The 12,604-nt window shown below is 42.3% G+C and overlaps 1 protein-coding gene across 7 annotated transcripts in view; it reads right to left on the bottom strand.

Moving 5' to 3' along the window:
• Positions 1-1,246: 1,246 nt before the first annotated feature.
• Positions 1,247-12,604, bottom strand: part of plaa (phospholipase A2-activating protein) — a 63,606-nt gene continuing 52,248 nt past the window's right edge. For 5 of the 7 annotated variants that reach the window (XM_068030239.1, XM_068030235.1, XM_068030236.1 and 2 more), the window contains 4 exons: positions 7,168-7,239; positions 6,479-6,595; positions 6,091-6,258; positions 1,247-2,000 (listed from right to left, as the gene is read on the bottom strand). In XM_068030239.1, coding sequence (XP_067886340.1) covers positions 1,432-2,000; positions 6,091-6,258; positions 6,479-6,595; positions 7,168-7,239 — 926 coding nt within the window. In that variant the 3' untranslated portion in view covers positions 1,247-1,431. The remainder of the gene's footprint in view (positions 2,001-6,090; positions 6,259-6,478; positions 6,596-7,167; positions 7,240-12,604) is intronic. The other 2 variants (XM_068030237.1, XM_068030238.1) reach the window with 1 other exon arrangement.

The following is a 12,604-nucleotide window of genomic DNA, read 5'->3' as shown; positions in this document are numbered from 1 at the left end:
CTGGAGTGCTGTTTCCAGTGGCATTCTGCAGGGCTCAGTACTGGGTCCCCTGCTTTTTGTGGTATACATCATCGATTTGGACGGAAACGTAGGGGGCATGATCAAGAAGTTTGCGGATGACACAAAGGTTGGCCGTGTGGTAGATAGTGAGGATAGATGTAGGCTGCAGGAAGATATTGATGGTTTGGTCAGATGGGCAGAAAAGTGGCAAATGGAATTCAACCTGGAGAAGTATGAGGTGATGCATTTGGGGAGGTCAAACAAGACAAAGGAATACACGATTAATGAGAAAATATTGAAGTATAGAGGAAGTAGGGGACCTTGGATGGAATGTCCACAGATCCCTGAAGGTAACAGGACAGGTCGATAAAGTGGTTAAGAAGGCATATGGAATCCTTTCCTTTATTAGCCGAGGTATATAATCTAAGAGCAGGGAGGTTATGCTGGAACTGTACAAATCATTGGTTAGGCCATAATTTGAGTACTGTGTGCAGTTCTGGTCACCTCACTACAGAAAGGTGTAATTGCACTAGAGCGGGTACACAGGTCATTTACAAGGATGTTGCCAGGATTGGTAAAACACAGCTATGAGCAAAAATTGGATAGGCTGGGGATGTTCTCCTTGGAACAGAGATGGCTGAGGGGAGATCTGATTGAAATGTACAAAATTTTGAGGGGCCTGGATACAGTGGAGGTGAAGGGTCTATTTACCTTAGCAGAGAGGTCAGTGGCGAGGGGGCATAGATTTAAAGTGATTGGTAGAAAAATTATAGGGGAGATGAGGAAAAACTTTTTCACCCAGAGGATGGTGATGGTCTGGAACTCACTGCCTGAAAGGGTAGTTGAGGAGAGACCCTCAACTCATTCAAAATGAGTCTGGATATGCACCTCAAGTGCCATAAACTGCAGGGCTATGGACCAAATGCTGGAAGGTGGAATTAGAGTAGGTGGATTGTTTTTCAGCTGGCACAGACATGGGCCAACTGGCCTCTTTTGGTCCCTTAAACTTTCTATGATTCAACACTGGAGAAGCCCTGAAACTGGTCAATAATCCTCCCCAAATGTCTGTGAAATTAAAAAGCAGTTTAGTTTGGGAATTATTCAGTGGCCAGCAAAAAGAATTGTAGTGAGGAAAATTTGAATGTTTAGGTAGTTTCACATATAAAATGACAGGTCAATAGTCTTAATTTACTGGAAACATCTCAGATGTATAGCAAGTAAAACATTCAAACAATCACTTTTTTTGAAAATCATTTATTCTTAATATTTCATTTATATGTTGCACTTTTCTTCTGTGACAGTTTCATCACAGGAATCAAACACTCCAGTATTCCTTTACCTACCATACACCTCATTTGTCAGAGATTACGGAACAGTGTGATCAAAATTGATACCACTTAGCCATAACCCATGAAAATCTACAATTGGCAATTACAGCACCTTCAGAACAAATCTACAGCAGTCACCAACTTTAGCTGGATCTGATACAGAAGAATACTTTCGGATCTGTGAATCAACTCCCAACGATTGAGCCAGTTGCAAAGCATTAGGATCATTACTAATAATTGTCCCGAGAGCCACCAGAAGTCTGAAAATGGCTTCATAATCTTGGAGGGCTTCGATGGCTGCGCTAATAATGGATAAACAATTTGCTTTACCTTCAATATCATTTCCTGCATGCAGATTTACTGCATAGTTTAATATCAAAGTGGATAGTGCTATGTGAACGTTCTTGTTGCTAGTTGATCTCATTTCAATTGCTTGGGAAAGTACTGTCTCCCTCAAGGACATCATGAGTTTTGAACCATATGATGGGCTAGAAAAACAGTTGCAGACCGTTCGGAGCACAAGCATTTGATTTGCTGGTTTTCCCTGCAGGTTGATTTTGTTTAAGAGGTAGTTGCTGAACTGTGTGCTATAGTTTCCACTGCAGAAATGTTCATTTACTGTTGGGTGTCTCATAGCTAGACGAAGAATATCCAGCACAGGAAACACAATATCTAGATTGGGGAAAAGATTTAACACAAGTCAAAATTATGCAGCACTGACAATTCCACAATGATTAAATACTGAAAGCACAAAGCTAATAGAGTGTGTCTGAATGGTTGCATAAATACAAGTTTTTAAAAAGTTGCTAACATTTCATAAAACTTCTAAGATTGTTGAACTGTTGTAAGAATCTGCATTTAAAAAAAATAATGTTCATTAAAAGCGAAACAAATCAAATCTACATCCCGAGTTATTTTTTCTGTTAATTCACCCCCACAAAAATAGGTAAAAACCTCAACTCTCGACCTAATAATGCCAAATCATGCCACAAATCATTTTTCAGAATTTCAATACACTACCAAGTCTAGAAATAACAGGCTGAATTTTCTTTCCCAGCCGCTGGGAGTGGCAGCAGGCGAAACAAATGGCGGGCTATATGCACGATCTGTGCGCCGCTATGCTGCCGCGATCCAACAATCATGTGGCGGGGGCGGGGCTCTGCGATGCCGTGAACGGCGTCAGCTGCTTCTGCGGAGACGCCATAATTCAAGGGCTGCCAGACCTGCCCAGTTGAACCCCGTACACCCCCCAATACACTGTAAATCCATTTCTGACCCGTCTTCCCGCCCCCCACATTCAAAAATAAATGGCCGCCCCGTGTCTCCCCCTCCACTGCACCTCCCCCCCCACCAAAACACATACTAAAGATTTGACCTCTCCTCCCCACACCCCCCCCAAAAACTCCACAAAGTGCAGAGGCCACCCTCCTCCTCCCCACCCCACCCAATACAAGAAATGCAGAATTGATCCAGTTCTCCCTCGCACCCCTTCACTAAAAATCCCAAGTTCCCCCCTTCCCCTTGGTGGGGCCAGCTTTTTCTGGACTGGAAAGTGAAGGTGTGAGAGTGCCGACCATCACACGGAAGATTCTAGACAGCCAGTAAGATCTTGGTGAATGGTATTTAAATTTATTAATTTCCTTTATTTAAATTTTTAAATTGGGTCCACGGAGCCTCCCTGCTGCCGGGAAGATCAGGCCTGGCAATCTCGGCATTGGGCTCTGTGGCGGGCCGCTTCGATCTTCCACAGCCCCCTACCCCTGGAGCCCGATGTCAGGAGCTCAACAAAATCCAAGTGTTATGTGGTCATTTAAAATTATATTTTCATCAGGCATAGATGTAGACAGCAGCTTCTCAGATAGCATATAATCTATAGCCTTGATTTTGTCAATTAAGCAAAAGAGAATTGTGCTGGCCAATGCAGCCCAGTTCATCAACGTTTGTGAAGTGCATTTTCTTTCCATCCCAAGTTCGAATGTGCTGACAAGAAAAGTTTGGCCAGAGCGCTCAGCCTGGGAAATTCAAAATCCAGAAAGGCTGCAGTTCTTCAATTGCAGTTTGCTATAAAATGCAAACTTGTCATGATGGCAGGAGAATGGGCTACTTGTTCACAATGGCAGGGGTGGCACTTGGGCAACACTACTCCCTTTAATACTGAAAAAGTTATGGTCCTACTGCAGGTGTACCAAAGGAGGGTGACTCTCTAACACTAAAGGCCAACATCCTCCAATAAAAGCACAGGTACCCACTAGACAGAAGGAGGTCACTGACACAGTCACCCAAGTTCCTTGCATCTGCCTGTAAACAAAGATGATGTTTGCTGGTATCAGGAGCAATGCAAAGGCAAGCTTGATGCTCACTTTTCCACACGTTTCTTGCCCAGCACCATCACCCACAATACAAACTAACGCAAGGAACCTCTTGCACTCTGAGAAATACTCGTTGCCTCGTTCAAATGTGAACAGAGGCACCAAAGAGGAGTTAAGCTCAGGAAGGAATAGGAAAGAATTAGTGAGATGGAAAAAAACAATTCCATACTCTATCTCATGACTGTACATAAGCTTCTGCGCAAAGTTTATTTAGTTTTATTTATTTAGAGATACAGCACTGAAACAGGCCCTTCAGCCCACCGAGTCTGTGCCGACCAACAACCACCCATTTATACTTATCCTACACTAATCCCATATTCCTACCACATCTCCACCTGTCCCTATATTTCCCTACCACCTACCTATACTAGTGACAATTTATAATGGCCAATTTACCTATCAACCTGCAAGTCATTTGGCTTGTGGGAGGAAACCGGAGCACCCGGAGAAAACCCACGCAGACACAGGGAGAACTTGCAAACTCCACACAGGCAGTACCCGGAATCGAACCCGGGTCCCTGGAGCTGTGAGGCTGCGGTGCTAACCACTGCGCCGCCCCTATATTCCTACCAAATCCCCACAATTCCCCTACCACCTACCTATACTAAGGGCAATTTATAATGGCCAATTTACCTATCAACCTCACCCATTAAAAATCAGGCACTCGGAGTCCCAGGACCTGACCTGCTTGATTATACCTATTAAAATGGGCAGTGGTTTCTGCTGGACATAATGTTTTTTGAGTTTTTAAATTATCTTGTGCTGCATTTTGCATAATATTAGTTGGTTTTGCTGGGTTGTCCATAGGTTGTTGCTGGTTTTGAAATCACGCTACACAAAGAGCCAAGTTTGGGTATTCTTCTGGTTGTTCCAAATGTATTTGGAACTGGTGTTAGCACCGCAGCCTCACAGCTCCAGCGACCCGGGTTCAATTCTGGGTACTGCCTGTGTGGAGTTTGCAAGTTCTCGCTGTGTCTGCGTGGGTTTCCTCCGGGTGCTCCGGTTTCCTCCCACATGCCAAAGACTTGCTGGTTGATCGGTTAATTGGTCATTATAAATTGCCCCTAGTATAGGTAGGTGGTAGGGAAATATAAGGCAGGTGGGGATGTGGTAGGAATATGGAATTAGTGTAGGATTAGTATAAATGGGTGGTTGATGGTCGGCACAGACTCGGTGGGCCGAAGGGCCTGTTTCAGTGCTGTATCTCTAAAACTAAAAAAACTAAAACTAAAAAACTATTGCACAATTGAGGTGAGGAAAATAAGTTTGCGAGGGGTCAGCAAATTACAATTTTAGAAGACCTGTAAATGTAAAGAGAACACTTTGGGCAGAGGCTTGTGCACATACATGAGATCCAATATGGACACTTTTGTAGGTATACTGACATATTAAAATAAGGCCACATATACTGGTAGTACCACCTCATTTTCTGGCTCCAAATCGCCCATCCAGAAATCGGATGCCTCGCAAATTGGTTGCAAGAAGTTAGGTGTCTCATTTTCTGATCTGCCCCCCAGTGCTCAGTAATAAGGGCTCAAAAAAAAAAAAAATCAGAGCTTACATACCAAAAATAATTTACAAAAATTGTTAATTATAAGTGACAAAATTTAAGACATTTAAATGTCCAAAAGCTGTCACGAAAAAGAAGATCTGCTAATGTGACTGTACACAGAAATCCTTTACTCACCAAATTCCTGGTCTTTCTTTGCAATACATTCCTCCTTGCTAATTTTTTTCCTACCGTTCCGAAGATTAAATCGTCGCTGGTATCTCTCCCAAGCAACAATTCACAGGTGAACTCAACAGCAAATGCCAAGACTATTCATCCATAGGGGCATAAGTGAGTCTGATCCTCTCATCACCCAGTGCACACATGTATTTATATTAAGCATTCAGGAACAGAAACCCAAGCTAATTTTACTGAATATAATGTCACTGGATACATGAACTGAGCTATTAAAAGCGCAAAAATGTTGCTGCTCTAACAAATATCATAGGAATAGTTTACTGCTGCAATTAAGACAAAGTGGAGAGAATTTATTGCAGCATTTGCATTTAAATACCATTTTAAATACACCACTGTGTCCTATACTACAGTACATTAAAGAAAACACAATTTGCTTCTTTCACTCACAGGACACATTGCTACTCTTGGCAAGAAAAAAAAAAATCAAAGTCCTGTATAGTAAAACCAATTATTACACATTTCTATACACAAAATATTTTACTCTTCGCATTCTCAATTGTAGTAATGCCAACTTTTAAAACAATATTTGATCATCAATATCTAGATATTCAAATTTTCCTTTTAGTTTGTTCAGAGTGCTCACTTGAGTCGAGAAATTAGACAATTTAAAAATGACTAAAATCAATTTGAGTAGTCATTTACCCACCTTCAGGCCACTGAGCAGCTTTCCATAAAATCTCCAATTGCTCTGCTGTTGGAGTTTCTCGTGCAGAAGGACTCGAAACAATAGAAAGAAACTTCTCAAGTATTTGCAGGTCATCTTCAGATAGCTTTTGTTCAGCAGATGTGCTCCCATTCAATTCCTTTAGCTTCCCTGCAACACAATTGTTTCTTTCAAAAACAGTCACATTTTCAAAAATACCTTAGAGAATTTATCCTACTACACGGCAATGTGCGGCAACATGAAAAACACATCACTATTGTAATTTAAACATACACTTTCATCATGAGTAAAAAGTGATGAAAACAAAAAACTCTGGTGAAACAGGAAGCAACAGTTTTGTTCCTATAAAAGACAGAGTAACAACACTTACCTATTATCTGGGTTATATTTGCTTGATCAAATGTGACAGGGTCCTTTTTGGGAAAGTAAGGGTTACTGAAGGGGATAGTGGATGTACGTCCATCAGTAGAAACATAGGCATTTCCTCCTGTGAACAAGACAACAATTTATAATATAAAAGTAGTGTTCATATTTTAAGAAAATTATTTCACTCAATCATGGGATCCTATAGACACTCTGGTCTCAGAATAACCCACACACCAGGTGAGTCCAAGACTTTGTCTTCCGAGGTCACTTAGGTGCATACCACTGGTCACATATTAATAATCTCATTAATTTTCATGCATCTTAAACTACTAATTCTAACAGATTTTAGATTTCTAATTTAGGGTTTATCCACCATTGAAGCCAATATCTGTCCTTTCCAAACACCCAGCTCTTCAAAATTCAAAGACATACCAGGTGAGTAAGATATAGAAGTGCACCAGTCTATAGTTTGGACTTAACTGTGATAAATGAATCCCTTTTCTCTGTAATTAAAATAGTTCTTGGGATGTACAAGCTACATCAAATGCAGCAACCATTTCTTTATTTTAAAAAAAGGCAATTCATTCATGATACAGAATTCAGAGTTGTGGAGGAAATGTTGCATTAGAGAACATGAAAAATATTGACTTAAAAACTGTCTTTATTTCTTCCTATGTAATTCTTAAACTCCACCTGTAAAGGGATCACCTCCTGCAGAAGGAGCCAGGTTAGATGGTACAGAGCCAGGTACATAGCGACCAGATCCTGCAATAATAGACAGACAGTAATATCTTCTCAACACCAGAATGCATACAGTTTGCACAACCTTAAAAGCACATTACATACTCTCAGTTGTATATCAAAGGCACCCCACCCCCCAAATTTTATTTTTCACATGGAAAAATCCTTCACACATTTACCAAGAAATACTGCGCATTTATATTCCAATACGTCTTACCAGTAGTGCAAGAGCTTTCCAAATTTATCCAGTTTGCTGCACTGCAGATCAGAATTCGAGCTCTATGAAGTGCAAACTGAAGTTGAAACTGGGTACATCAATGCCAACTCTGCCTCAGATTATGTACCACAAAATGGCCCACAAAAAGGAAGATGGAGTGCAAATTCCCCAACATATGTAAGATTATGAACATTAGAAAGCCATAGAGAATTAGAGAACCACTCCAGGATCAAGCCATTAATGTTGGGAGCATTAAAATTGACTGGCTCACCAAGAGCTTAGGAATTCGGAGGTGGTTGGGTTGGGGGGGGTGGGGAGAAGAAAAGGTCCTTATCAAAACAAGACCCCCTCTATTATCCAAGAACACAGGAATAGCAGTAGACCATTTGCCACCTCAAGCCTGTTCCACCATTCACTTAGATCATGGCTGACCTATACCTCAACTCCATTTATTCACATTTATTCTGTATCTTTCAATATCTATGCCGAACAGTAATCAATCTTAGTCTTGAAAATATCAATTGATCCAGGATCTGCAGCCTTTTGGTGTTAGCAAGTTCCAGATTTCAACTACCCTTTCGGGGAAAAAAGTGCTTCTTTATTTCACTCCTAAATGGCCGAACTGCAATTTTAAAACTATGCCCTGGATTCCATGCACCCCCCAGAGAAAATAGTTTATCTACCCTATCGAACCCTTTAATCATTTTAAATACTTTGATTAGACAAACCCCTCAATCATCTAAGCTCAACAGAATAGAAGCCAAGTTTATGCAACCTGTCCTCAATTTAACCCTTTAAGCTCTGGCATTATTCTGTTTAATATGCACTGTAATACTTCCTAGGCTTATACATCTTTTCTGAATGTAGGACTCAAAATGGAGTCAGACCTGGGCTTTATGCAATTGAAGCATAACTCCTTCCATTTTGTATTACAGTCTCCTTGAGATAAAAGTCAATATTCCATTAGCCTATTTCAATTACAATTTGTATCTATGCACTATCAAAATCACTTTGCTCCACCACAGCTCCTCATCTCTCACCATTAAGAAAATATGCTGATTTATCTTTCTGAAAAGTCAAAGCTGTAAGAGCAGAGTAGCAAGTTGGGTAAAATATGCAGATTGTGTCGGTGGGGGGTTACAGAGTTTAACAATGGGAATAAGACATTATCGATTAAGATCACATCAGGGAAAAATGTAAAAAGTCGTAAGTAAAGGCATTATATCTGATGCATGAAGCATTCACAACTAGATAGATGAATTAATAGCACAAATAGAGTTAAGAGAGTTGGATCTAATGGCCGTTACTGAGATGTTGAGCAGAATCTTACCACCTTAGTCTCTAATGAAAGTGCGGCCATTTTTGGGTCAGGAACCCGAAACCTCCGAGTAGTAGGCCTTCCGGTTGGTCTTCCAGGAGGCTAACCGATTAAAAGCCCACCTCCAGGACTGCCATCCAATTAGGGACAATGAGCGGGATGAAGCATCAGCAGCCTGAATAAAAGATCAGTATTTAAAGGAACACTGGCAACACTCACAGTAGCAGCATTGTCTGGTGTGACTTGCTCAGCAAGAAGCACGAAAGAGGAGGAGAATGGATGGGAAATGGGGAAGGGCCATCTCCTGCTTCACAGATTCGTCCCTGGAGGTGATGTTGGAAGCAGTCAGGGCAGAGAGACAGGTGCTTTTTCCAGAGGAAGGCAGGCAGAAGTCAGCCTCACCAAACAGGCTTGGCTGAGGTTGCAGAGGCGAGAGCCAGTGTGCGGTGCAGAGAACGTGGATTCAGTGCAGGAAAAGGTTCAATGACCTTTTGAGGTCCAGCAAGCAATCATCCTCACACCGCCTGAGTACTCTGCAGCACAGAGATGCTCTGAGGCACACCATTTATCGCCACAAAGAAGGTGGTCTCCCCAGGCTCCTTCTTTACTCTCCATATTCACAGACAGCGCTGCCGCTCACCCTCAATGTGCTGGAACAGCTATTACGACCAGGTGAAAAAGATATCTAGGGGTCTCTTTCCGCCTTCACCTGGTCTTGTTGGAACAGGATTTAAATTTTAAACACACTGTTTTGAGCTCCCCCTTGGTGAATCCTTGTTCACTGCTTTCCAATTACAAGGCCAAGAAATGAGCACAAACAGGCTTTCTTAGGTTGAAAGAAGAAAAGTGAAATTTATTAAAACTTAAACTCCAATTCGGTTAACACCTACGGATACATGCTGCACCCCATGCTAGCATGCATACGTGATACGTACATGCAAAACAGAGACAGAAAACAGCAGAAGAAAAGATAAAGTAAAAAAGTTTGAAGCAATCTCCAAAGGGGGTTTGTTACTGTGCTTTGAGCTTGCTGTAGAGTCCTGGTTTGTAGGTGGATCTTGCTTCTCATTGAGGCCCAGTATTCTTCTAACACCTTATTCACTGTAGGAGATTTTTCTCTCTTGGGGTTCATGTGTCTTCGGTGGGTTTCAGTTCCGTGAGAAAGAGATGGAAGCAGACAGGAGAAAGATGTTCTCAGTCCAGGAGTAAAAAGTTTTCTCCAGTTTAAAACTCTGTTGCAAGTTCAAATTCAAAAAACTCCAATAGCCAGTTGGTCATGTGACTAAACTGGTTTGACCCGGTTTGTGTATTGGGGAGCAGGGACTGCTTTCTTTGTTCCAACACTGTCTGCTAGTATGCAAAAATGTAGTTCCAGTCAGGGGCTTGGCAACCCCTTGTCTTCCCAGCAACAATTTTAAAATTTATTGTCCATGTGGCAAAATATATATGCCTCATTCTTGGCAGGTGGGGGCCTGCATGACATAGCGCTCCCCATCTCAGTGACAGCATTCCCCCCCCCCGCCCCTCCCCATATGACATGCCTACTTCACATGCAAAGACTGTACTCCTCAGTTCTAACTCTCTGCCTTTTCTCATTGCAAGAGAGCCTACAACTCCCGGGAAAGGAAGAAAAGTTGGGGTGGAGTTGCATTCTTGGCCATTCTGATGGTAATGCAGGACGATGCCAGCCATGCAGGCTGTTGCCAGTGGAGACAGGGATGGTACACAGGCTGGGTGAAAGCATTAAATAATTACACTGCCACTTGGCACTGCCCTGTAACTCACATGGAACCACTGTCTCCAATGTATTAAATTTGATAGTCTGCAAAATGCGAGGGATTGAACTTTGTCGCCTACGTGCAGCACTAACGAATGTCTCTCAACTGCCAGAGGGGCACTCCCTGAGGCGCACCGAGAGACGAGGGAGGAAGCAGTGCAGTTCTTAGTGAAGGAGTATCACTTTGAGGAAGCACTGTCACATGATTCATGCATACCCTCCATAAGTGCAGTTACACTCACCTCAGTGGTGTGTGTCACAGATAGAAAGGGTAGCACTAGGTGAGCAGCACCTCACACGATAAGGAGCAGGTGTTAGAGACAATGACAGAGGTGGTTAACCCCCATCGGAGGCCTGAAGATACCTCCACCTATGCTCAACTGGACACAGATGCTGAGCCTTGGGAGCTGAGGCTACTGAAGGATAAAGACGTCATGGCAGCATCCTGGAAACTTTGCACACACCTGCAGTATCCTCTTGCAATTTCGCATACCAGCTGCACATTGAAGGAGTGGAATATCTTACAATTCACAAATACACCTGGCTATCCCAATGGAGCCTTGATCACCATGAGTCCAGACTATCATGCCCTGGACTTGAGGAAATCCTGCCAAGGAGGTGAAGCCAACAGCCCTCTGGGCTTGACTGGCCAAATCCACCTTGAACTTAATGTTCTGTGATGCTCTCCCAAAAAAAGCATCCGTCACCTGGTTGATGCAGATTTGAAAATCCTGCAGATGTCAGGCACTGAGCCGTGGAATAAGCCGAACGCAAAAAAAAAAATTGAGAGTTACGTTCACCTTGACCGCCACGGGCAATGGGTGGTCACCTGCTCCTACTGGCCTTAGGCCTTCCTCCAAGAGGATGCACAGGTCAGCAACCACTTGACACGAGAGCCACAGCCTTTGGAGAGCTGCTCAGAGTGATCCAGGAAGCTGACCCATGGCCTATATACCCTGTGATGATGGTAGCTTCATCTTCTAGCTGCTACCTGCGGCCATTCCCTCCGTTCATTCCAGCTGCATGTGATGGTGTTGCCTGCTGCTCCTGCCAATGTGGCTGCTGATCTGGAGGACTCTACACCTTCTCCTCAGTGGTCCACCCTGCTTCAGAATGTGGACCCCATGTCCCTGTGTAAGCTCACAAGCCAAAAGTTAGCTAAGATATGATGACTGAAATTTTACCACTGCTTAGCCAAGAAATAATTCACATTTCTCAATAAATATACATTCCTTAGAGAAATAAAAATTCCATGGGAAAAGTAATCCAACCATGGCTAACTACAGACGTTAAGGGCATTATTAACTAAAAGAAGCTGCATTGCTGCCAAAAAGGGTAATAAGCCAGAGGATTGGGAAGGTTTTAAAAATCAGCAAAAGGATGACCAAGAAATTGATAGGAGAAAACAGAATGAAAGTAAACAACCAAGAAATCTAAAAACAGATTGAAAGAGTTTTAATAAGTATCGAAAAATGAAGAGATTAGCAAAAACATGGGTTCCTTAGAAGTAGAGACAGGAGAAATTTGGCATCAAATTAGTACCTTTATTGCAAGGAACCTTCTTTAAATACTGAATTTCTAGTTATTCTTTTATCAAAGACTAACTGAATCAGAACTTGTCACTCTGGAAAAAGCTACATAAAGTTATCCATGTGTAAAAACAGACCAAGAATATAAATACAAATTTTGTCAAGAGTCTTGCCTTGTGACTTGTTTGTCGTCACAGAATATGAAAGTCTAATTGGGAACTGTTTTCTCCAGAGTTGAAAAGGCAGGTTTACATTGGGTGGGCTCAATATTATAAAAGGAATCATAGAAATAGAATCATAAAATGGTTACAGCATATAAGGAGGCCATTCGGCCCATCATGTTCATGCCGGCTCTCTACAAGAGCAACTCACCTAGTCCCACTCCCTTTTCCCTGTAGCCCTGCAAAGTTTTTTCTCTTCAGCTGATTATCCAGTTTCTCCTCCCTTCCCCTACACATCAAATGTTTTCCATGACAGTGAAGTCTACCTGTACAAGAGGACATGAGCATTTTGACCTCTGAAACTCAGTTAGATTCAGTGCTAAACTC

This window comes from Heterodontus francisci, chromosome 4 (assembly GCF_036365525.1).
Source record: "Heterodontus francisci isolate sHetFra1 chromosome 4, sHetFra1.hap1, whole genome shotgun sequence".
In the NCBI taxonomy this organism is placed as follows: Eukaryota; Metazoa; Chordata; class Chondrichthyes; order Heterodontiformes; family Heterodontidae; genus Heterodontus; species Heterodontus francisci.
Note: the sequence above shows the minus strand (reverse complement) of the source record. Positions and strands in the feature narration are given on the sequence as shown.